The 26,038-nt window shown below is 56.3% G+C and overlaps 1 protein-coding gene across 1 annotated transcript in view; it reads right to left on the bottom strand.

Annotated features, from left to right (window-relative positions):
- Positions 1-25,728, bottom strand: part of HCN4 (hyperpolarization activated cyclic nucleotide gated potassium channel 4) — a 44,136-nt gene extending 18,408 nt beyond the window's left edge. Inside the window, exons 1-2 of the mRNA XM_072746004.1 lie at positions 24,896-25,728; positions 688-1,111 (exon numbers count right to left, since the gene is read on the bottom strand). Coding sequence (XP_072602105.1) covers positions 688-1,111; positions 24,896-25,653 — 1,182 coding nt within the window. The 5' untranslated portion in view covers positions 25,654-25,728. The remainder of the gene's footprint in view (positions 1-687; positions 1,112-24,895) is intronic.
- Positions 25,729-26,038: the final 310 nt, after the last annotated feature.

The following is a 26,038-nucleotide window of genomic DNA, read 5'->3' as shown; positions in this document are numbered from 1 at the left end:
TCCCTGCCTCAGCCCCACTGGGGGAAAAAGCCACTTTGATGCAGATCCTCACCTCAGGGTCTGCTCCAGAAGAACCCCCAGGACACCTAAGAATGTTGCCAACAAAATTCACAAAAACCCAGATTTCTGCTTCTCATGATCAGTCTGTAGATCTTGAAACCATGGGCCTATTCTCTCTTGGCAACAAGTGGCTACAGTGGAGTAGAGGCAGATGGAAGGTGTATTCTTCAGTTATCCCCAGTCCACCAAACTCCCTACTGCCTCCCACTGGCCCCTTTCACCAATTTACGTTCCCTGCCTGGCCCCTACAGCCTCATGAGTTTACGTTCTCTACAATATTGTCCAGTGGTTAATAGTGCAGGCTCTGGCATCTGGGTTCACCAATTACTGATTATGTGACCTCATACAAATCCCTTAAACTTCCAGTCTCTTGGTTTCCTTACGTAAAAATTGAGTGCCTCTACAGTTGTCAGAGACTTAAATGGGATACTGCCTGTAAAGTGATTTTCATAGTATCGAGCACACGATAAGAAGTCAAGAAATTACTAATATTTGTCCTCTTGGAGCAGATGTGCCTGCTACAATCCGACAGCCCAAATCCAACTATCTGAGACTACCTGCTGGCCCCTCACTCCCCCTGTGGGAAAAATATCCCATCCTCTGAGAGGTTTGGGTCTTACCACTCACCTCTTCCCACTGGTGAATATATCGAATGAGGCGAGAGAGACGCAAGAGGCGCAGGAGGCTGAGGATCTTGGTGAAGCGGACGATGCGCAAGGCCCGGGCAGTCTTATAGACTTCTGAGTCGATGCGTGTTTCCACGATGAGGAAAATGTAGTCCACAGGGATAGAGGAGATGAAATCCACCACAAACCAGCTCTTGAGGTACTTCATCTTAATCCGCTGCGGGTCCAGGATGATCTCTGTGTTGTCCTCCACCACAATCCCTGTGCGGAAGTTGAGGACCAAGTCGATGAGGAAGAATGTGTCCGACACCACATTGAAGACAATCCAGGGTGTGGTGTTCTCATCCTTGAAGAAGGTGATGCCCACGGGAATGATGATTAGGTTTCCAACCATCAGCAGCAGCATGGTCAGGTCCCAGTAAAATCTGCCCAGAGACACAGGGGTCAGTCTCCAGGAAGACAGAAAGAATGAGTTACAGACCATGGGAGAAAACTCCAAGGGAGAGCACATGTGGAAGAATGAAGTCTCAGAAGGTTCTAAGTGACTTCGTGAGATAGGCACAGGGGTACCATAGGCAAGATATAGAGATTGGCAGAGAAAGGCTCTCTTTTCCCTAAGGATACCCCCTGCCTGTCCCTCTGTCTGCTCCCCAGTGACAGGCCTTCCACTCCCAGCCTCACCTCCCAGTGGGAGTCAGGCTGAAAAGCAAACCAGTGATGTCCAGAGACAAGTGTGAAGCTGTTTCAGCAGTAGGAGCAGTTCGCCCCACAGGACCCCAGCCTCAGGCCAAGCTGCTCCATCCTCCCTGAGGGTCAGCTATGGCCTGAGACAGGCTGGCAGGCAGACATGCTGCAGCCTGTGACCAGAGAGCAGGGGAAGTCCAGACACACAGCAGGTACCTGGGTGGCAGGATGTCTGGGATCCAGCCCCAGCTCTGTCACAGTCATGTTGTGTGACATTAAGCAGGACCCTCCCTGCTCTGGGCCTCAGTTTCCTCACTGTGCAATGAGGGGTGGAGCCTAAACACTCTGTCCCATAATTCCAATCTGGCCCTCACCCACACAGGCTTTCTGGGGCTCTCCCTTTAGTCTATCCCCTATAGTCAGAAAATGCCTGGCCATCTCCCTCCCCCAGAGGTTTACATTCTAACAGAGGGTTGGGGAAGGACAGTGAGATCTTCAAGGGCATGAAGTGTTAATGAGGGGATTTCAGGCACCAGTAAGGTGCCACTCAATGCAATGGAGTGAGATCAGTGGGGGTTTACAGTATCATTTCTCCTAAGGTGTCAAACCAATTGCAAGGGTTTCCTGAGGGAGGTGGGAAGGGCCCCAGGGTGAAGCCACCTGGGCTAGCAGGGGCCCCTCTGGAGTGTGCACACAGCACATGCAGGCAGAGACCCATGTCTAGAAGGTATGACCAATCAATCCCAGGGACCTTGCCCGAGTACCAGCCACCCCAGGGCTGGCCCCAAGATCTAAAACCTGCACTGCAGATCTTCAAAAAACCAAATTACATGAGGCAAAAATCCCCTCTGCTATTAATTTAGACAGTTACAAAATGACAGATAAAGGTATTGTTAAGTCAGGCAGAAGTAAGGATGTTCTCTCCCAAGAGAAATAACCTTTCAGCCATCTTTAATTTTCGACTGCAAGAAAGCCAGGAGGGAGTAGGAGACAAAAAGACCAGCCTCCCCCAAGTCTTCAGAGAGTCCCTCTCCAAAACCTGCCAGAGGAGTTCCAGGTTTGAAAAAAATCACTTCACAGCAAATTGCTGTCTTTGCCAGGTTCAAAATGGTGCTATGAGTCAAGGAGAGGGCAGGGTCTGCTTCACTGAAAGTGGATGAGACAGCTGTCCCACATCACACAGCTCAGGGAAAGGGCAGCTTCTGGAAGGGCAGCTTTGGACAGCTCCTTTGAAAACCAAGCCATTCAGGGCCTCAAGTCAGAGCCTCCCAGGCTAAAAGCTTCTCATTCTAAGGCTGTTGCCAAAAGGTCAATTTCAGCTCCTTCCCTGACCTGCAACCCACCACCCTTCCTCCAGCTCTGAGCATCTATGCCATCTGGGAGAACCCAACGTAAGACCCAAGAAGCCACCCTGGCCATCACACCCCCCACACAGAATACCGCACATCCTGCTAATGACGCGTGGGCCCCAGCAGAATGGTTTCAGCTTCAATGGGGTGTTCCTGAGCTGTGTACACTCTCTACACAGCCTCATGCACGTCACTCAAAGACAGCTGCAGACACTCATTAGAAGCACAAACAGGTATCCCCATTCACACACAGAGTGTGCAAACACCCCTATATACACATGGTCACCGTTCCTTTTCATTTAATCTCTTGGGAAAACCAAAACAAAACTGGCATCGAGAGGCTACTGAGGGCCTCATGGCCCTCTGTACATAAAGCTAATAATACACCCAGGCTAGAGGAGTTTCTAAAATTAACAGAGCGGGAGCAAGGCGGCTGAGAATGCTGACTTGGGCAGGCCTGCCACTCCAGCGGGTTTCTACACTTTCCCCAGCTCTAGTTCCCTCAATTACAGACCAAATTTGAGACAGTAATTAACAGGAGAATGTTTGCATTTAGTGGTCTTCAAAAAACCAAATTACATGAGGCAAAAACAACCATTTCCTTGCATTCTGACTAATTATTTCAATCGTGAGTTTCCAGAAACTAAGGCATATTTCTGGTGCCTGATCTGGGCTGGGGTCAGAATGCTGGAGCACTCCTCCCCCACAAACCACTATCCTGGAGCATCACAGAGCTACCCAAAAGGCAGCATAATATGATGGGAAGAAAGGCCTTCAGAGCCAGCCAACCTGGGTTCAATTCTCAGTTCCATCATTTACTAGCAAGGCTTTTAATCTCTCCATGCCTCAGTTTCCTTGTCTGCTCACTGAGGAAAATAACAGTACCTAACTTGGGATGCCTGGGTGGCTCAGCGGTTGAGCACCTGCCTTCAGCTCAGGTAGTGATACCAGGGTCCTGGGATCGAGTCCCACATCAGGCTCCCCACAGGGAACCTGCTTCTCCCTCTGCCTCTGTCTCCACCTCTTTCTCTGTGTCTCTCATGAATAAATAAACTCTTAAAAAAAAAAGTACCTAATTTATACTGTTATAAGAATGACATGAATTGATATTTGTAAAATGCTTTGACCTATGCCTATCTATGTTATTAAATGAGTCAATAAGGACTCAAGACCTTATTCACAGGAAAAAGGTGAGGGAGGAAAATGAAAACGTCCAAGGAAGAGTCAAAACAAAGCATCTGCTGGGGGGGTGGAGGGTGGAAGGAAACTTATAATGGTTCTGAGAGAGTCCAGTGGTGGAAGTCAAGGATTCTGTGAACAGACAACAGAACCAGGCTAACTCAGCAAACTGATGTCCTGACCTCAGGGAGCTCATGGTTCCGTCAGAAGATAAGACTTAGAAGACACGTTGGGCAACGATGTAAGAAACCATCCTAGGCAGCAGCCCAGCCATCTGAGGTGCGGTCCCATTGGCCCAGAAGGGTGAGGCCAAAAAGTGCTCCTGGAGGAGCTGGGTTTTGGGAGCTGCCCTTGGCCCTGGAGACTACCTCTCCTTACTCTTGCAAGACAGCTGCACAGATAGATTTTCTAAAGCAGGCCAGGGGTTGGGGGTTCAGCACCACGGACAGCTCCCGGCACTCGGCCAGTCCCTTGGGCAGCTCACCCAGCGGATCTTGGCAACAGCCTCCGCACAGCATCTTCAGCCCCTGGGCCCCTCTTCTTGCCAACCCCAGTGATCAGAAGCATCTCAAGTGATTCCATAATGTCTCTGAGCTTTTTTATTATGGGGGCTTCTTGGTGACTGAATTCATAAAGACTCCAAACAAAAAACATTTCACACGTATCAAGCACTTGCTTTGTGCTTTCCACATACTACTTGATTGAATCCCTGTACCAGCACTGAGGTGGCTGCTAACATCTATATTTTGCAGATGATGACACTGAGACTCAGAGAGAAGTATCTACTCAAGATCACACAGCTAGTGAGGGACAGAACGAGATTCCGAGAGGTCTGGGAGACTTGAGAGCCTGACCACTTAGGATTTTAGGCACCTCATTGGGATGCAGTGAGGGAGACCAGCCTTACTGGCACCTCTGCATCACACTGGGGAGGTAGCCTATCACAGTGGGTGCAGTCCTCTCTTGTAGACAAGAGAGGAGAGGGAGATACTGCCAGATGGTGACTACACTTATAGTGTTGAGCACTGAATAATGTATAGAACTGTTGAATCACTATGTTCTACACCTGAAAGTAATATAACATTGTATGTCACCTCTAGTTCAATCATAAAATTTTAAAAAGAGAGAGGAGAAGAGAAAGTTGTGAAGAGGTTTGGAGGGGACCCATCCTCCTGATGCTGGAGCATTCTGAGGTACTTGCTAGGTGGGGGAAGTAGCACACCTTTCAAATATTAAAAGCATCCCAGTCATAAGCGATCAGTCGGGCACAGTTGCGCCATCCTGTAAAGGGAGGTACAAACTCAGGTCCATGGAGGAGGGAATAGTAACATTTCCAAAACCTCAAGCTGGATGTACCACCTTCCCGCAGCACCTCGCTGCCCTAGAATCATTCATGGCTAACCCCCACAATCCAGGGTGTGCATCCATGGTGGTGGGTGGCAGGTCCTGGCAGGGAAGCAAGGGACAGCCAGACTCAGCCATGCTGGAGTTGGTACATGCCTGAATGACAGGCCTTGTTCTCTCCAAAGCCAGATGACCCTCCCCTATCCCAGTGTCCTCTAAGCTAAAAGGAAATCCTGGCCAGCAAAGACACCTCACCCTAGTTTCAGCCCCAGGACCCCAGACCTGTTCTCCCTTAATCCTGGACCTTACTTCCTACCTGGCCACACAAGCAGACAGGTGAACCTTCAGCAGGTGGGCATGGTCTATAGGGCAGCTTTGGAGGAGCAGGAGTCATGTGCAGAAGAAATGGGGGGATGGCAAAAAGCCAAGCAGCACTTTTACACTGACACCTAGAATATTTCATGGTTTGGTCTGAAAGGAAAGGTATGGCCCCAATACCTTTGGGAAGAGGCAATGGAAGGCTCCTGACCCTGAACTCAGAGACTCAAGGACCAGACCAAGGGCCCTCTCCTTCCCTAGAGGTGAAGAGGAGTGAAAGGTAATAAAATGGGGCAGGAGAAGTAGAAGTCAGAAGAGGGATGGCCCCCTTCAGCCTCCTTTTGTCCACACACAACCATGCTTGCCTTTAGCACATACGCTTGCACACATGCAGGCACACACATGTACACACCTACATACACACCCCCATAATACATTTTTGTACATACTCTCACCTATGCATTCCTGCTCATTTTTGCCCTTGTCCACACATGCATACTTTCTTGCACACCCGCTTGCATACATCTTGACACAAATGACATCCACTGGGAATCCTGCCAGCTAGAAGAGAGCGTCAGTTTTTTGCCCATTACATTCTTTGCCATCCTTCGGGATTCATCTGAAGTGCTACTTCTTCCAGGCCTCTCCAACCCCTCAACGATGGAGCCTCAGCCCAGCCTGAGTCCTGACTTTGGACGCCCTGGAATGCTGTGGCTCCCTGAAGGCAGGGGCCTTGTCCCAGACATGCCTGCACTCCTGCCATGCTGACTGCAGGCCAGGGACCCCATGCTCTCTCCCAGGTGAGCGGCACACCCAGCGCCCCATCGATAACCCCTCCCTCTGTATAGACACCTCTCCTAGCACCAGACCTGCATTCCCATCTGCCACCTGGAGGCCTGCTGGCTCCTCCACCCAAGTCCCAGGCTGAACTCAGCATCTTCCTCCTCAGAGCTGAATGGCACACTCAGCATCTCAATCACCTGGGCTCAAGACCTCAAAGCTATCCTCAGCTGTTTTCTCCTTCCTAAAGGCCCCGCATGCAGTGTCAAGTCTTGTCTAGCATCTTTTTTTTTTTAAAAGTAGGTTCCACACCCAGCATGAAGGGCCTGAATTCACAACCCTAAAATCAAGACCTGAGCTGAGATCAAGAGTTGGACACTTAACCGACTGAGCCACCCAGACACGCCTTATCTAACATCTACAATGGCTTCTGAATCTGTCCGTGACTGCTGTGTCCCAGATCAGCTCCTCACTGCTCCTCACCTGGACCCTTGCCCTTGTTGCCTGTCTCTAGCCTCCACACTCTTTCCTTGCAGCTCACGTGATCTCTGGGTTATCTTCCCAAATATTATGATTTTATCACCCCTTGCTTGAGCCGTCTTGGCAGACTCCCCATGACTACAGAAGAAAGTTTGAGCTCCAAGGTCTGGCATCCCCTGTGCCCCACTTCCCCTTTCTCCCTCCTGCTTCCTTCACAGAGTAGCCAGGGACACCCAGCCCTTGGCTCTATCTCCATCCACATTCCAGCTCCTCCCCCGAAGCACTGGCCCTGACTCCTGAACCTTCACCTCGTGAAATGCCTTCCTTCATCCAAGACCCAGTTTGACTGCTTCCTCCTCCAGGACGTCTGCCTACCCATGCTGTTTGCCTGGGAGCAGCTTTCACATCCTGCCCCTTCCATCAGGCACCACCTAGGTCTCCTCTTAGCCTCCCAACACATCACAGAAACCAGGAATCCAGGAAGCCTTGTGTCTGGGACAGCAATGGGATGGGGGAACTCCCCCTAGATTCCCGAGCTGGCCCTTGGTTTTCCAGGTCCAGCACAGATGACAGCGACGACAATCAGACTGGTGGAGGACAGCAGTCACAGTTTTCTGGATGCTTACTGTGTGCCAGGCACTAATCGGAGTACCTTACACAGATTATTTCATTTGATCCTCATAAAATCCCTGTGAGGGAGATACTACGATTACGCCTATTTTACAGATGAGAAGACTAAGGCACAAGAAGTTGAGAAATTTGTTATATATAGTGGATCAAGAATTAAGCCCAAGGAGCCTGCCTCCAGAGTCCCACTTTTAACCACTCTGGAGAAATAGGAATCTGGCTACTAGTATTTTTCTCTCTCCCACACTCTGTACCTCCCCCTGCCCTTCCCGCCTCCGCCATGGCACCTGCACCCTCAACATCTTTACTCCCTGACCCCTCCACCGCTTCCCTTTCACAAGCTGTATCCTAAAGATGCCCCTCTCCTAAACCCCACACCCCGAGGAGTCAGGGGTGGGGCCGGCACCCTCCCCACTCCACACTGTGCCACTTCCTGCCTGTGCTAGGGATGTTTACAAGATCCTTTGAGCAGCCTGTCATTTTCTGGCCAGCCTGCCGGCATCCATCTGCCGCGCTCGGGGACCCTGGCAGTGCTGGCACTTGGTTCACAACCTCCCATTCCACTCCAAACCCTGTCACGGTCCTGGTGACTTCTACTCCATATATCAACCCCCAACAGCCAGCCCCTCGAGGGCTTGGTGCCCTGAGTCTAATGCCGGCATGTCAGTCACCCCTCAGCGTGGGATGGACCATGTCACCCTCCCTGGCTGTTCCATCTCTCACCCCGACCTCCTTTCCCTCCAGCTCTCTTAGGAGTCATGCTAAGTCTACTCTGTAGTGTCTGTCCTAGGACCTGTGAGTCACAGAGGAACCCTCTTGCCTCCTCCCCTCCCCCGAGACCTAATGGTCCAGCTCTCCCAACCCCCTCCCCATGCCCCTACTCCCCTACCCCCCCACCCCCGTCCTTCTGGCCCTCGCTTCACAACAACACACCATTCACCATTCATCAGGGCCAGCATTCACCCTTTGCAGGTTTCATGGGAACTGTGCAAAAAATCCCACAGCCTCAGGCCCACCCTGCTATGTAAGCGCCTTAGCTCCCGTGCCTCAATTTCCCCATCGGGGTTTCCATACTCAAATGGCCCTCACCCCCAACTGCCCAGCCTTCCAGGATAGCCTTGGAAACTTTCACCACCATTCTCCTCCAGCAGCCACTTCAAATTATCTTCTCCCTCCTCAAAGCTCTAAAACCACTTTTCTACCCCACTCTCAGCAGATAACACCACCTTCTACTTTACAGAGAAAAAGAGAAGCCATCAGGAATGTCCCCTTCCTCTTTCTGCTTGCCTCCCCCTCATCCCCACCCCCTCCTCCAGTAGCAAGAGCACTGGCGACCCCACCCCCTGCCTCCTGACTAGTTCCCTCTGCCTCCCCAGGGACCCTGACCCTGGCCTCTGCCTTCAGTCTCCCTCCCCAAGTGTCCTTTCCCATCAGCTCGTTCTTTTAAGCTCCCTACATTTAAAAAATAAAATGAAACCACTCTTGAATCCTGGCGCCTTATCTCACCCAGCAGAAACAAGCTTCCTGGAGGAGGTGTCACAGGGCCCGCCTTCTCCCTTCCATCACTCCTGTGGACCTCGCAGCAGCCACGCAGGCCAGGGGGTGCTCCGTGGTCTGTTCCTGGCTGACCCTCAGCATCCCTGCCTCTGAGCCACTCTGCTGAGACGACTGGGTTTTCTCCCTTTGCTCTGCCTCTCTCTTTCCTTCCCCTGCGTGACCTTTAAGTGTTTTTGTTCCTTTGGGCCCCAGCCTCTTCTCTCTCTCCACACTCTCCCTGCGTGATTTTACCAACTCCCACGGCCTCCATTATTCTGCTGGCTTTCAAGCCAGGCCTCTCTCTGAAGCTCCACACCCGTGCGCTCACTTGCCCATTCCACCTTTACACCTGGGATGTCCTGCAGGAACCTCATTCTCGCCACCTCCAGATAGAACTAAACAGCTTCCTCTGAAACTCTTGCGCTCCCAGCAGGAGTTCCTCCAGCCATCCAAACGCAGGATCTAGACACCCGGGAGCTACCCTCCACCTCCCTCACCTACCAACATCCAACCAGTCGGACTGAGCCTCATCAGCAGCCTCCTACCCTGCGGCTTCCTAGCTGGGTTCCTGGCCTTTCCAGGACCCCACACACCTCAGGGTCCTGGGTGGGGTCCGCATCCCCCAGCAACCCACTCTCCACACTTTGCTCAGAGTCCTTCTGTGTTCCCAGCTAAACCAAGTTTCACTGTCATCCCCCAGGTCTTTCTGGATCTGGACTCTGCCTCCTTCCCATGTCTTGTCACCCTTCCTCCCCTCATCGCTCTGTTCCACACATACCACCAGCTCTCGGTGCCCCAAATGCACCATGCTTCCTGTCCTCTGGGCTAGCTCACACGCGGGTGTTTGCCTGGCCTCTCCTCCCCACCCCTGCCCACCCCGGCCCCTTGGTTCAGAGGAGGCATTGTTTCTTGGTATCCCAGGCAATCTGGTTAGATGCCCCTTATCAGCATTGCCTCAGCATAGTATTTATCACACTATGATGAAATTGTGTGTTTGATTTGTGTGCTTACATCTTACGGCGTACGAGACTCTCTGAACTTGGCACAGGGCCTTTTACACGGTGGGTCCTAATAAATGTGTGAATGGGTGTGTGAATGGATGCATGCACAAAGCTGAGTGACAGGTGGCCCAGCAGAAGCTGCAGGAAATGGCAGCTCACGGAGACCCACGAGGCTTTCACAGGCCTCCGATGATCAGGGTGGAACGTGTCCTGTCCAAACCCTCAAGACTCCAAGACTCCCGGGAACACCCATCAGAGGATGGCCGCCACCTGGTGCTGAAAACCATGGTGGAAAAAGTCAGAGAAGGAAGGGCAGAGCTGGGGGGGGGGGGGGGCGGAGAAAGAGTAGATGAACAAGAGACAGGCCAGAAGCATGGGGGTTGGGGTTCTGACAGAGCGGGGTAAATGAGGGGGCTGGTAGGGGGACACAGTAACCTCCACCTTGGCACAACTGTTTCCAGCCTGACCGACACAGGCCTACGGTAGCAGAACACCCCCTCATTAGGGGCATGCCCTCTCGGTGGGGATCTTAAGGATTGCCTCTTGGCTGGAAATGGGCCTAGCACAGAGATGGGGCAGGGGAGGGGGGCCTGGGGCAGGGGAAGAGGCAAAGGGCAAGGGTAGGAAGGAGACAGTCCCACTTCTAGAATCCCCCTGTGTTGCCCCCATCTGCAGACCCAGGATGAGTCTTATGTCCTCAGCCCTGCCTTGTTCCCCACCATCCCCAAGAGCAGAAATGATTGCTTTTCCTTTTCTGAGATATAGCGGGCCTGGGGGTGGGGAGTGAGGGGTGCAGGGGCCTCTCAGTAAAATTGTCTTATTGCTAAATGGTTGGATGGACTAAAGGCTGTTGCCAGGGAGGAGGACTGCCAAAAATAAAAATAAAGAAACTACCCTAAAATGTTAACACCGATCATGGCTACGTGGTGGGATTATGAGTGATTTTGTTTGCTTCATCACACCTTTCTATATTTCCTACATTCTGTTCTATTTCTAAATTCCATATTTTCTTTAAAAGGGCAAATATTTCCTTTATGATCAAAAACCGAAATCGCCTTTAGCCAATGACCAGTGCCCCATGCTGGGAAGGGTCCCCTCACACGTGTCAGGAGAGAGACACACTGGGTCCTCGGGGAAACTCTTAGGCAGCCAGCATAAACATGCAGAGAGCGTGTTAGCATGACGAGGAGGTCAGGATGAGCAGATTTTTTGGAGGAGGGTGGTGATGAAGGAGGGAGGGAGGGAGGCCATTTGAAGGGCAGGTGCGACAGGCAAAGGAGACCACGTGCCTGCCCACACCACACACGTGGGCCGGCACACAGGAGAGCCTCCCTCCTTGCCTTCCTCCCTCCCAACGGTAAAACAGGGATCTTCCACCAATCCTGCCTGCCCCCTCCGAGTCTAGGCTCCTGCTCAGTATTCTTGAGGCAGAGCTGCTGCCCAGCCCTACGCCCTCCCAGAGAAGCTGCTGGCTCCCTGGAGGCTGGACAGGGGGTGGAGGTTGGGGGTTGAGGGGGGGAGGGGGGTCCTCCCTGCCTGTGCCCCGGACCCGGACCCGGCATTTTAGACTCCTACCCCACCTCAGGCCAGAACTCCACATCACAACCTTCCAGAGCCAGGCTGGGCCCACAGCTCTTGCCTCCGAGGGCATAGCCCCCCATCCTCACCACCCCCTCTTCTGGCCCAACCTCCCCGACTTGGGGTCTCCCCCACCCCCCCTTTAATAGATGACTTGCTCTCTTCCTCCCACCTGCCTCTGGCCACTACGGTTCTATTTTTAACCCACCTGAAACTCTCTGACTCAGAATCACAGGGCTCCCAGGTAGCTGCTCCCTCAGCTGCCTGAGGCTGCCTCCAGAACAGATTCAGAGCCAAGGGCATCTAGTGCTTGGTTTATGGGTGAGGTAGCTGGGATTCTGGTGTATTTTTATTTTTTTAATTTTCTACGTGACTTAAGGAAGAAAATTTGGTTCGGGTTTTGGTTTTGAAGCCCCAAGAAGACCTGTTACTGCTGTCTCTTTGCCCAGTCCCTCCGTCTCCTGGGCCGAGGCCCTAGCCTTTAGCATACAGTGAGGGCTAGCTCTCGGCTATTCCCCAAGCAGAGGTGAGCTGAGGGCTGTAACCCATGGAATCTTCCTCCTTCTGTGATCTTTCCATCATCCAGCACATTGCTTTGCACACACATCACTTGGGGATTTTACTAAGGCACAGACGGGAATTTACTAGGTGTGGGGTGAGGGCTGACATGTGCATTGCTAATAGGCTCCCTAGTGACAGTGAGGCTGCTGGTCCCCAGACCTCACTTGGAGTAGCCAGGCTGTAGCAGACAGTAGGGAGTTTAGGCATTGTAGTGTTTAAATACCTGGCTGTGTGGCCTCGGACAGATTCCTTAACCTCCCTGAGCCCGTTTTCTCATGCGTAAAATGAGAACATGAATCCCACCTCACAGGATTCTGGGAGAATTCAATGAGATATTTATAATGTGCTACACCAGGTAAATACTCAGTGTATGCTGGCTGTTATCATCACCATTGTTATTCTTGTGACCACGAAGACGCAGCTCCTGGCCTGAGGGCTGTGGGGACACTGACATGCGTGCCGGTCTCACCACGAGGAGCCTGCAGTCTTAGGGAGGCACAGACCCACTCCCACAGGGCAGCTGATGGGCCAGACCAGTTCCAAGGGCAGATGAGCCACAAGCCGGTGGGGGCAGGTAGTGAGGGGACTGTCTGGCTCTGCTGTGTGGGCTGGGGATAGCTAGAGGGGAACTTCAGCCAGCCTTGAGAATGTGGCTGGAAAGGAACAGGGAGCAGCAGGGCCTGCTGGGTATCAAAGCCCCAAAGAGGAGGCGGCCTGCCGGCATCCACTGGTCAGGAGGGTCAGGGTAGCAGGTATGGGAAGGAGGCCCATGCTACCAGCAGAAGGAATCCAGGCCAGGGGCCAAGAGCCATGGGTTCTAGCTCCCTCTCCCTCCCCCAACTTGCGGTGTGCCCTGAACAAGTCCCTGCCTCTCCTAATCCTTCTCTCAGTTTCCCCCTTGATAAGGGAGGATGGAGCTGGACGATCTCTAAAGAACACCAATTCCATGAATCTCTGCAGTGCAGAGGCTAAAGAGGCCAACCAGCTGGCCAGATGGAAAGCTCGCCAAGAGAAGAGTACAAACCTTAGAGAACTCTGGCATCCTGTCCCTCCACTCGATACTGGTCTGTAGAGAGGATGGGGGCATCCTGAAAGCCAGACCGAGTAGCTGGGACTCTTCCCTCTTCCGGGGCCGTGGGAGACCACAAAGGTTGCAGAGGAAGAGAGTTCCTCCAGGGAAGGGATTGTGACTGCACCTTCTCGATGGTGCAACAGAGCAGGGGCCCAACCTTAAGGAAAACCGAGATATCAGCCTATTGCTTCTCTGAAGGGCTGAGACTTTAAGCCTGTGCACGCAGATACACTAATGTGAGAGTGAGTGCGTGCACACACACACACCCCAACGTGTACGGAGGGGGTCATCTGCCCTATAGCGCCCCCAGATGCCAGAATGCTGTGTTCCCTCAGGCTGGTGGCCTAACCTCTCTGAGCTGCACCCAGCTGGGCGGCCAGACCATCTGGGGAAAAATTGGGAGGGGACTAGCAGCTGGAGCTCTTCCCTGCCCAGCTTCCAGGAAACAAAGGCTCAAGCTCTGGCTGTCCCCACTCAGGAGACTGGAACAAAAATAGCATACCGCTGAGGAGCAGCACGTGAGCACAACCCCAGGGGAACTCAGGTAGGAGAGCTCACCTGCTCCTGAAGGAGGGGGCACTGGGGTGAAGGGGGAACCAGATGGACTCAGCACAGAAGTGGTGCTCTAGTGACTAAGAGCCTCGGGAGGACTGGGACAAGGTGGGTGGGCTGCCCGCAGAAGGGAGCTAAGTACCGGCTCTGAGAGGGTCTAAGGCCCCTTCTTGCTGGGATGGGGGTTCCCTGGAGGTGCCTGGGCTCTTGACAACACGAGCCAGATGGGACTCTGCTGCCTTCCGTCTAGGAAAACACAGTCTGACAAGGATGCTGCCGAGCAAGGGCCATGGTCCCTGGGGTCCCGCCAGCCCAGAGTTTTCTGATTCTGATCGCTAACAGAAGAAAAGGTAACGACTCCCTGGAGAGGGGCCTGTCACAAATGAGGTTGGACGGTGGGCTAGGGAGCAGCGGGCTAGGGAGCGAGCAATTCACCCCCAGGCGGGGGCCCAGGGCCAAGGGCCCAGGCAGGCTGGTGTGGGTGGAGCTGCAGACCCTGTGTGGGCCGGCAGGGGCCTTACAAGTGCCGTGCTCCCTGGCTCCTCCTGTGACAGAAGCAGAATCATCTGGGTGCTCCCCCAAATCATGCCCGCCCTGGGGCCGCACGCCGGGAGGCCCAGGCATCCGGGGTTGCACAAAGCTCCCAGGCGACCTGGGCCTGCCAATTTCAGCTTGGGGTCTTGCTAGAACCCCATCCCTCTCTGGAAGCATTTTCAGTGAGGAAAGCACGGTGCAGGGAGGGGAGGCCTCGGCTCAGTCCTCACTGCTGGATGGGGCGAGAGAGCATCCACTGGCCTCTTACTCACCGCGGGCCCCCTCGGCTCTGTCCCCAGAAGCTGTGAAGCAACACAGCGGGATGATGACTCCTCAGAGCCTCTGGGACAGGATGAACAGCTTGCCGCATTTCCTTCCCCTGCCAATTCCAAAGCCCATGGTGCTGCCAGTCACAGCTGTCTAGGATGACCTGCACTCCCCATGGAGCCTCCCATCTGAACTCTCCCCAGGCCAGGTCTGAGCTCCCAGGAGGGGACAACCATCCCCCAGGAGACATAACTGGGAGGAGAAGGGGGCAGGGTCCTTTGCCCAGCGAACAACAAAAAAAGCCTGATGTCCACTCCCACAGGAGTCACGACCTACTGGGGGTGCTCAGCAGACCACAGAGACGCCGCACAACCTGCTGGGGAGCCTCCGCCCCATTCCTCAGCACAGAGGGCTGGCCCTCTGTAGAGAGAGGCCCGTGTGTCGGGGACTCCCGCTGCCCCAGGAGCACAGGCGTCGCACAGCTCCAGGATCCTGCCTGGATAGGCCTCTGTGGAGTCTCCAGAAAGAGGGAGGGAGGTGCTCATCAGCTCTACTCATCAACAGCGCTGTCCCTGCCCTGCTGGCTCAATTTGTACTAATGGGGTCAGGATTACAGGTTCAATACCTATTTGGGCAATTAGCTTTGCTCTCTTCTCAGCCTCAGACTGAGCCCTGACCCTGGACACTGAGACAGGAAAGGACCTTGCTGAGGTCATACAGAGGAACAGGAGAAGGGTCAGGAGAGCACACTGAGTTACAAGCTAAGCAAGCTCAGGATGAGAGAACCCGGGCTCCAGGGTGGGCCAGCCCTGATGCTGCACAGAGAGGCCCCAGCTGCAGAGTCACCCCCGCCAGCCCATGTTGCTTCTAAAAGATGCCGATGGCACTGCTGAGGCCTGCAGGCTGGAGGGTCTTTCCTGTCCCTGCAGAAGGGAACAAGCGCCCTGTGTCCTGACAAACTCTAGGTGGGAGAAGCTGGCTTTGGTGATGAGTGGCTGAGGACTCACGTTAATCATTGACAGGGGCTGCTCTGGCCTACAACAGGGAACTGCAGGGTAATTACTTCTGGGCTCCAGGCCACACACTCAGTGACATTAATGCTGCGGCAACAGCTGCCTTCCAGGCGTAGTATAGCAAGAGAAGGGGGTCATCTCAGAGGTTGTGCAGCTGGGGCTGAGGCCAGAGCCAGGAGAATGCCCTGGGCCACAAGGACCTGGGGTGAGAGGCTAGGGAGATATGCACACACTTGCCAATATACGAGTACATGTACTCAGACAGCATCAGGGTCGAGCCCCAGGGCAGTGGGGTCACAGTCCTCAGGGGTGACATGCCCGTAGTGCCTACCAACACCCACCCCAGCCCCTTAGCTCCATCTCCCAGAAACCTGCTTCCAAGAAAGTGTGCAGAATGGTTCTCTCTTTCCTTCAAATCCAGCTCAGATCTGCTTCCTCCAGGAAGCCTTCCCTGACCACTAATCCACACTGATCTACCCTAAGAGGAGCTGAAATCCTTTGTCTTCTTTGCCAGGTGGTAGTGACCCTCGTCCTCTATGATGGGTGACAAGAGTCTTGGAATAGAGCATCTGGTCTCTGCGGGAGCATGACCCACCCCCCCACCCCCGACGCTTGTCCCTCCCCACGCCCAGAAGACGGTGTATTAGCCAGCCCCATTTTACGTATTAATTTCTGAAAGCCTTGTTCACGCAGACATAACACGTCCACCCACACGGATAAATGCTTAGACAGACACAAAATCATCAGCAGCCAATTATCAGGCCCCCGCAGCTGCCGTGAGCCGACCTGGAGGCCCCGCTGCAGGCTCAGCGGTTTATGGAGTGGGGAGTGCGGCGGGGCGCAGGGAGTCCCTCCGTCAAGCCAGCACACATCCCTGCCCAGCCCTGGGCACTGCTGTGCAGGAGCCCTGAGCTGGCTGCCCGGCTGGGAAGACACACACCAGCCCCAAACAATGGGAGAGCGGAGTGGGGCGGGGAGCCGTCACGTGTGAGATTTGGTGGCTCCGGCGGCGGTGGCGGCGGCGGTGGCGGCGGCGGCGGTGGCGGCGGCAGTGGCACTGTTGTTTATTTATAATTTGTGCTTTACCTCCTAGAGAGGACCAGAAGCAGCTGGCTCAGATGCTAAGAGGTGTAGGAGCTCGGGGAGCTTAAAGGGAGGGCATCCTAAAGGGGAGGGTGCAGGGTGGGGTGGGCCAGGTGCTCACCTTGCCCCCAGCCCTGGTGCCTCAGGGAGGCACTGGGGTTGCTTACGAGGCTTTGTCCAAGGACTCGGGTCCTGACCTCTGACCCAGGCCTTATCTTGGTCTCAGGCTGAACCCTGATCCTGGTCACAGTGTGGGCCCAGACCGCGGCCTCAGATAAAGACCTGACCTTGATCACACTCCGACCCCAGATGCACGGTCCTAAATCAGGACTCCACTTCCTCACATCCCTGAAGGATGTACTAGATAGACCATGTGACCACCTAGTTCTCTGGTGGAGAGAACCCAGAGTCCACTGGCTACCTGTCCCCTTCCTCTAGAATCCCTACTCACTCCTGTTGAAGAACAGGTGCCTCGATGGCATCTGGATGCGGTTCCAAAATCCCAGAGGCTTCCACACCAGTCAGGATCCTGATCCTGCATCCCCGGGAGTACAGCAGCCCCAGAGTCGGGAGGTTAGGGCAAGCATGGCTCAGCCTCCAGATGCTGCATCCCCAGATATGGAAAGACTCCCTTCTCACTGGATAAGCTTAAGTTCAGAAGGGACTCTAAATATATCTATCACCTCAAAATTCAGGCATGAAGCCGGGACAACCAGAAACAGCTCCAGTGACCGGGCACCTGCGTGGCGCCCGCAGAGACCAGACTCTGCATTCCAAGACCCTTGTTACCCATCATAGAGGACAGTACCCACCCGGCAAAGAAGACAATAGGATTTCAGCTCTTCTTAGGGTAGATCCGTGGGGTAGGTAGTTTAGCATCTGCCTTTGGCTCAGGCTATGATGGAGTCCCATGGCAGGCTCCGTGCTCAGTGGGGGGGTCTGCTGCTCCCTCTCCCTCTGCCCCTCCTCATGTGCTTTCTCTCATGCTCGCTCGCTCTCTCTTCGCTTTCTCTCTCAAATAAATAAATAATCTTAAAAAAAAAAAAAAAGCCCCAGTGACAAGACCATTCAGGACCTCTGGTTGGGGTCTCTGCAGCCAGATGTTACATAAGCCACTGGGTTCTGGTTTCACCTCTGACACAGACTCATTCTGTGACTTTGAGCCAGTGGCTTCCCCTCTCTGACCCTCTGGTCCCCTTGTTTGAAATGAAGGCTTTAGGCCAGGAGCTCGCTAAGGCCCATCCAGATCTGGTGGTAAATCTCCCCTGCCAGCTCAGCCCCATCTCTCCACAGCTCCACCATACTGGTAACATGTGGGCAAACATCACCGGCAATGTTTGCATTCTCGGGAGAATGTCTTCTTGAACTACTTTTGTAATTTAGCTTTGTAAAGCTAACAGAAAAGAAGAAGGAGGAGACAAAGCGGGAGAGAGGAAGGAAGAGGGATAGAGAGAGTCCTAGAGACCAGGTTCAAATTGCAGTTCTGGTACTTGAGAGCAGCATGATTTAGGGTAGATCTTTCTTTTTTTTTTTTCCCCTCCCATCAGAGACTCAGTTTCTTTATCTGTAAACTGGGGACAATAGAACCTATCATTCAGGCCACTGTGAAAAGTAAATAAAACATGAGATACAACGCTTCTAGCCGCTTGGTACATGGTATAGACGGTTCATAAGGGGCGGTTACCGATCTGTGAATCATCCTGGCTTCAGTCTTTGCTGGTTTGAATCTGGGGTTGTCAACTCAAACCTACAGGCGTCAGACCGATAAATGTGCAAGAATGACACGGCTTCGTATAGGACCTGAGGGACAGTGGGCAACCAGAGAGCAAAAGCCTCTAGTGTGCCCCTGCTGCCTGCTGTGGTGTGGGAACGTGGGGCCAGGGCTGCCAGAGTTTCCAATTTTTCAGGAGAAGCCCGAAAGCCAAATTTTTATGTTACATCTTTCCATTTTAAAACAGTGTCTCAGATTTGTTATGACACACTGTGCTGCCCAAACAGAACACATCTGGGTGCTGTATTTGGTCCATGGGATGCTGCTTAGCAACTTCTGGTCTATGTACTGCTGTCTCATCTTGAGCACCCTTGGTGACGGGGAGCTCACCATCTTTTTGTGCTACTTCTGCCTCAATTCTGGGCAGGTGCTGATGATTAAGAGTGTCTGTGAGTGGCCTCCTAGACTTTGGAATCACAGATTTCCAGGGCCCTGGCAATGCTTTCTCAGTAAAGCCCGGCTGGCAGAGAACATCCTCTCCAAAGCCAAGGCAATGCCCCTGCCCTCCCCAAGGCCCGCTCTGGCTGGGAAATGTGGATTCTTCAATATCCCCTGGGCCCAAGCAGGACCGCCTGGCCAGCCTTAGTGGCCCTTCTATTAATTAGCAACTGGCAGTAGCAGCTTTGTAAGAGTCCTTGAGCCAAGGGGTGTATAGCTGGAGCCCGCTGCCTCCTCGGTTATATGCCAAGCCCTCCTTCCTGCCGGGGGCAGCTGAGACCGCGCCTTCTGCTCTGGGCGAACTCCCCCATGATGGCCAGTGTTGTGACCACTCGGGCTGCTATGGCACCGTCAGCTCTGTCATCTGTGTGTAGACAGTGCCTTTCAGGGTGGGAGGGGGGCCGAGGAGGGGACAGGCAAGTCCAACCCACTGAGGGGGACTGCTAGGCATGGTGTGGGGTGGTGGAAGGGGCATTAGGGTTCACACAACCCCCCCAACACAACCTCAAGGTGCCAGGGCAGCTGCTTTTACTGGATGTCTCTTCCCCTTCCCAGGCAGCCACTGTCAAGGCCACCTCACACCCACTCTCCTGCCCTGACATGTCTGGACTCCCTCACTGACATCTGTTCCTTCCCAGAAACCTCACTGCGGCACAGCAGTCCCTGCACTCCCTCTGCCCCTGCTCCTCCAGCTGGGCCCACCCCTCTGGCCCTTCGAGTCGGAGAGAAGCTGCCCAAGTCACGGGACAGGGTGGATTCCCGAGGGCCCTCTGGCTATCTGGCCTCCTCTTGCTCATCCCACACCATCAGTCAGCATCCAGGAACAGCCGGGTCCAAGCCGCAGTGCGGGAGGGGAGGAAGGCTGTGAGGTCAACCCCCCTAAGCGTGCAGCTGACCTCTATCACTAAGGGTTGCTCGACCCAGGTCACAGAATTCGCCCCGCTGTGTTCGGTGCTAGAGGCCCACAGGGGAAGCCGGGGTCTCTGCCCTCCGGGAGCCCGGGCTGAGCGGAGAACACACATGATGTGAATGAACCCCAGTCCCCCAAGTGCAACAGCATCAGCATCACCTGGGCACTTACCAGGAATGCAGAATCTCAGGCCCCACCCCTACCTCGGACCTAATGAGTCAGAATCTGTAGTTGCACAAGGTCCCCAGGAGAGCCGGATGCCCTGACCACGTGAGAAGCCCTGAGTTCAAACAAACGGGGAGCTCCAGCCAGAAGCCCCGAGGCGGTCAGGCTGGACACGGATGGGGGTGGCTGTGTGGCCCCAGGGGGCATCCCGGAAGACCCAGGGGCCCCTGAAGCAGGTGGGGAGGAGGGCAGCTGGCCCGGCAGACAGACAAGCACACAGCCCAGCCCTGCGTGAGGCAGGCCACCCGCACCCCACAGCCTCCCAGCTCACGGCAGCTAAGAGAACGAACAGGGCCAGGGCCGGGCAGGAGGGCAGCCCCCAGCCGGGTCAGGCGCAGTCGCACAGACAACTGAAGCCTTGCAAGGGGGAGGACCCGGGGCCCAGGCCTCCCCAGCCGGCGACACAAGGGGCCTGGCCCCGCGGGGCTTCCACACACCCAGCATCCCGGTGGCACCTGGGCCCTGAGCTGGGTCTTGGCAGGTGGAGCACGTCCTCAGCGGAGAGCCCGGCTGCCCACCGTGCCAGCTGACAGCAGCGCCCAGGCAGCTCACCTTGGAATTCCCCTCTGCACCAAGGCGCCCTTCCCCCGCCCGGTGCCGCAAGGCAAGGCCCGCAGCTCCTTTCAGCCTCGTCTTACTACAGCACAGAGTGAGCACCCCTGTTGCTGGGGGCAGCAGCGTTCCTGTGCACGGCCTCCAGGAGCCCCCCAGCCCCCACCCCCAGAGCCGGGCTGCTCCCTCCTTCCTCCTCACCCCCTCCTGTGCATGCACCCGGCCTGGTTGAAGAAGCAGAGAGAGCTGGGGAGAGCTGGGTGTGGGGCGGAGGAAATGGAAAAGTAACTAGTCCTCAGAGTCCCTCCTTTAGCATCTAACTCGGCCTCAGGGTACAGAGGGCCCCGGGGAGGGCTAGCTCTAAGGGGCTGGCACCTGCGCCTGCCAGGCCAGGACTCTTTTCTGGATTGGTCTAGATAGAGCGGGGTTCGCAACCTAGGTGGTCTCCAACTTAGGAAGTCCACAGACCCCAGAAAATTGAGCGTCATATTGATTCTGGATATATGAGCATCTTTCTCAATAGAGACTCTATAGTTTCCTGCAGGTTCTCACTTAGGTCCCAGACTCAGGTTTGGAACCGCCGGCCTGAGGCAAGGACAAAGGCCCATCTGGTCCCTCCAGGACAAAGGGAAGGAGGCTGTGCCAGTGGGGGCCGCGTGGAGCCCAGCAGCCTCACTGGTCTCTGATGGTGCATGGGAGCGCTCACCTCCATAGGGCGACCATAGTTGTATGGGTCTGATGTGGGCAACAGGATTCCCATTCTCCGTGGTGGGGAAACTGAGGCTCAGACAAAGCTCCTAACCCAAGCAGGGCCCCATATCAGATAGGGCTGGGCCAGTGATGTGAGGTGGGCCATGGTACTGCCTGGGGCCAGGGACCAGCACAGGAAGTCATTGAGTTTTAGGTCACCCTTGGGATTTATCAGGCCACTAGTCCAGTTTCCATGATTTCAGAGTCTAGCTGTTTCTGTCCCAAGGAAAGGACCCTGGAGGGCACTTCTTCTCTTCCCTTCCTCACAGCTTCAGAAGGCTCAGGCTAGGACAGGGAGGGGCAGAGGGATGAGAAGGGCCAAGCTTCTGTCGGCCTCTATTTTCAAGGCCAAGCTAGAGTTTGGGGCACAGGAGTAGCTGTGCTGACATCCCACATAGGGACTTCCTTACCGGCCTTCATGTCCACCCACACAGCTCCAAGACACCTACTCAGACAGATACCTGGGCATACACACACCCAGGAAGACCCTGAGCCTGACACTTGAAAGCCTGACAAGCTCCTGGGAACAAAAACAAGTACATTTCACTTGGGTTCCCCACTCCTTTCCTCTCCTTTTGGAAAAAACAGTATGTTTTATTTGTTCCAAGCCAAGCCAAGCTCAGCTCCCAGGACATGGCTTCACGTGGAAGGAAGGACCCATCCAGAACCCAAGAGCTCCAGCCTTGGGCAGGAGCCTGGGAAGGAATGTCCTGAGGGGCTGTGTGTCTTGGCTTCTTCCTTTACCAAACCTTAAATATAAGTCTCAAAAGGGAACTGGGAAGTTGAGTGGGGGGGGGGAAGAGGGGAGAGGTGGAGGCGGGGGGAGGCCAGACAAGTCTATAGAGCCTGGAGGAGCCATGCAATAGCTGGGGAGGAGGCAGCCAAGAGAAGCTTCTTATTAGACATGGGTCAGGTTCTGCAGGTCTGTCAGAGCATGGTCCACTCCAGCCCTCGAAAAAGGCACCCAACCTTCCTCCCCTAGGAACGGGAGATGCCAGATGCAGCCCATGACAGTGAGCCCTGAACTCCAAACCGCAAACTCAATCTATCATGGTTTGCTGGCGATTCTTTATTAAACCAATTCTGCTGGATCAATGCTTCCTGCCCGTCAAAATGATGAATAAATCCTCAACTGGTCTGAGCAGTGCTTGCAGAAGCTCTTATGAAGGCTGAGCTGGGCAGTGGGGACTGGCTCCATGCAGAGGCCCATGGCCAGTGGCTAAAACTCAAGGGACTGAGGGTTGGAGCGATGCCAGGTTGAGTGGTGGGTTTCCTAAGCTTAGAAGACTCAGCCAGGCCCTTGCCTCTTTGACCTTGTGCAGAAGAGACCAGCTGCCCTGGCTTAGAGGTATGACCACTGCCCCTCCAGACACACACCCTTGGGTCTTTCTTGGATTTCTTCTCTTATGCTCCACCCAGCCCCAGAGAGCTACAAGGCTGTGCACGCAGACGTGTGCTTCCAGCTACCTGTCCCTGCTGCTTGTCGCTACAAACACAGATTCAAAGGCCAATCTGACCCTTATCCTGCTGCCCATTTATCAATCCTGCTGTGTCCACCCCTCCCTATCCCCACCACCACCACCACCCTCCGCCACGTCCCGGGCAGCCTGCAGTTAGTGGGAGAGTCTGCAACGGGGGGGGGGGGGGGGGGGGGGGGGGGGGGGACTGCAGACAGACATGCCAAGACGGGCAGAGGAAGATCAGGAAGGCAGAAAGGTTCCCATGGATGCAGTCGACCCAGCCCTAACCCTCCACCATCCAGGGTAAGGGGGGGTACTGGGAAGGCAAGGCCCAGTTCCCAGAAGGTGCTCCATCAAAGCCTGCGGTCTATGGAGGCCAGGCATGCCTGGGGTTGCACCCCCTCACATCCCACGCAATGGGGCTGGCGAGGAGAACCCTGACCAGAGGCTCTCAGACAACGGGGAGATGAGCAAGGGAAGGGAGGGCACAGCCCACCTGCTACCACCTGCAGGGCATTCAAAGGGAGGAGGACAAGCCCAGGACACTCAGAGGGTGTGGAAGATCCAACTCCTGCCCACTCCTCCCTGGCTCAGGCTGGGAGCCTGAAGTCCTAGCACTGACCAGAGGGGAGGCCACACTTCAGGAAACTGGCTGGCCCCGGGAAGCAGCCACAGTTCCCAATGGGAGTGTCTCACATCTGCTCACACACCTTGAAGACTATGCTCGTCTGTTTAGCCTGTGGCCTCCCACACTTCTCATTCAGGGAATGGGAACCCTGGATATTAGGGCTACAAAGAGCAGTCCCTCAAAACAAGAAAATGCGGGGGGGGGGGGGGTGGCGGGGGGCTCTGTTCACCACTATTTTAAGCCATCGAGTGTTGCCTGACTGGTCACTCCCAGCACGAGAAATCTCTCTCATTGGATGGAAAATGGCTTTGCTCTCATTACAAACCTAGCTTCCCTGGAGTTTGCAAAGAGGGCTCTGGGTTGGTAAAATGTTCATTTATACTGGCAGGCAAGCAGGGTAGGCAGAGAAGGGAGCTAAATAGGGGGCAGGGCTGAGAGAGAGAATGAATCAGACCCAGCTTTAAAGGGTGAACGTTTTGAAGACCCTCACTTCAGTCCTGTGTGTCAGGAAAATTCAGAGGGGAGGACAGGGGAACCCCAAGATCTTGACTGGGAGACGGGGGGGGGGGGGGCTCTCTTATTTCAACTTCCGAAGCAATCCCCCATTGCCTCTGAAAACAATCTCCTGTTTTGCAGATACCCCCCATGGGCCCCCCAGCGGCATCTGACTCAGGTGATGGGGGAGGGGACAGGGTCCCTCTCCCCGACTGGCAGTCACACCGTTTGTTTGGGGACCCATGACTGACCCACGAGAGTCCTAGTAGCTACTGAGGCTCGGGCCTCTGTGGTGAGGATGGGGCACTGCATGAGCCTGGGGGGTCACAGGACAGCTGCTCATCAGTTGGGACACCAGGCGTCTTCCCTGACCTGTATGAGCAAGGTCATCCTGTCCTGCCAGTCCAGATGCCAGGTGCCCCGGGTGCGTGGCCCAGCGCTCGCCAAGAAGGTCTGGACCAACGGGTAAGGTGGGCACGGAGGGCTCTAGTCCGGGACCTGAGGCTCCAGCGCCCCCAGTCCTCCAGGGGTTCAGCTCTCCCTCCCAGCTGTAGCTTCCAGGGGCACCAGAAGGAGATAACTAACCCTTGGGGTCAGTGCCCGGGGAGCTGGCACCTGTGTCTTCCCTCGTGGCCCTGGCTCTTCAGGCTGGATGACCTGCCACTGCGCCTAGGATGCCCAGCCCGGGGAGGTGGGATGTACGCCTTACAGCGGCAGTGAGGTCCTGCCTGGTCCTGGCTGCCTGCAGGGCTAGGCCAGGCGCCCAACACCCTTCCAGCCTGCCTCGGCTGTGGCCCAGACCCCAGGAGGGAGGGGACTGGAGCCCCGAACACAGAGGAAAAGTTGCCAGCGCGGCGCAGGAGGCGGCCTGGGGGTGTCCTGCTGCCTGGAGGCGCCCCACTGGTCTCGGAGCTCCCCGCGCGAGGCAGGAAAGTTAACTCCGGCGGAGAGGCCGCCCGGGGGCCCCGCACCCCAGCCCCCGCGCCCCCGCACCCCCGCCGCGGGTCGCCCCGGCCCCTTACCTGAAGTCGCTGTAGGGGTGGATGATCCAAAAGCCGGCCGACTTCACCCTCTCCTGCTCGCGCTCCACCGCCTTCTGGCTGCCGAACATCCTCAGGGAGAATTTGTTGACTCCGGGCTGGAGCATCGCCCCGAACTGGCGCTGCATGAAGCCGGCCTGGCCCAGGCGCGCCTCGGCCTCCGGGAGGATCTGGTCGCCGGCCGCGCCTCCCTCCACTTTGATGGCCGAGTCCGCCGAGCGCGGCTCGCAGGAGGCGGGCGGCGGCGGCTGCTGGGGCGGCGGCGGGGCCGCGGGCTGGGCGGGGGCGCCGGGGCGCTCGGGCTCGGCCGCCAGGCCCGGGGGCGTCCTGTCCTCGCCGGGGGACGCGTCGCCCTCGGAGATGAGCCGCCGCTCCTCGGCGGAGCCGCGCGGGTGCCCGTGGCCGCCGCCCCCCGCGCCCCCCGCGGCCCCCGCGCCCCCCGCGCCGCCGCCCCGGCTGCCCAGCGAGGCCAGGCTCCCGCGGAGGCGCCGGCAGTCGCCGTTGCTGCTGGCCTTGCCCGCGCCGTCCGCCGCCGAGGGCGAGGGCGAGGGCGAGGGCGAGGGCGAGGGCGAGGGCGAGGGCAGCGGCCGCAGCCGGATGCTCCTGCGGCGGGGGTCCCTGCGGCCGCCGGCGCCGTCCTCCTCGGCGTCCTCCTCCTCGTCCATGATCCACGCCTTGGCCCCCACCTGCTGCGGGAGGCTGTAGAGCCGCTTGCGCATGGACGGCGGCAGCTTGTCCATGGCGCGCGGGGCCGGCGCCCGGCCGCGGAGGGGGCGCGCGGGCTCAGGCGCCCATGCCCGGGCGGGCGCGGGGCGCGGGGCGCGGGGCGGCGGGGCGGCTCCCGGCCGGGCTCCGGGCCCCGCGCTCCCCCGCTGCCCCCCGCCCGCGTCCGGGGGCGCGGCGCGCGGCCCGGCTCCAGGCGCCCCGCCCCCGCGGGGAACAATGGGCGCTGCGGCCGCGGCGCGCGGGGAGCCGCTTGGAGAGCCGCTCCGGGGCGCAGGGCGCACGGCCCGCGCGCCTCCCCGCCGTGCGCCCCGCGGGCCCGCGCGCCGTCAGCCCGTCCCGCCGCCGCGGCCCTGCGGCCGGCCGGTCCCGGGGCTCCCTCCGCAGCGGCCCGCCGGGCTT

This window comes from Vulpes vulpes, unplaced genomic scaffold, assembly GCF_048418805.1.
Source record: "Vulpes vulpes isolate BD-2025 unplaced genomic scaffold, VulVul3 u000000678, whole genome shotgun sequence".
Classification (NCBI taxonomy): Eukaryota; Metazoa; Chordata; class Mammalia; order Carnivora; family Canidae; genus Vulpes; species Vulpes vulpes.
Note: the sequence above shows the minus strand (reverse complement) of the source record. Positions and strands in the feature narration are given on the sequence as shown.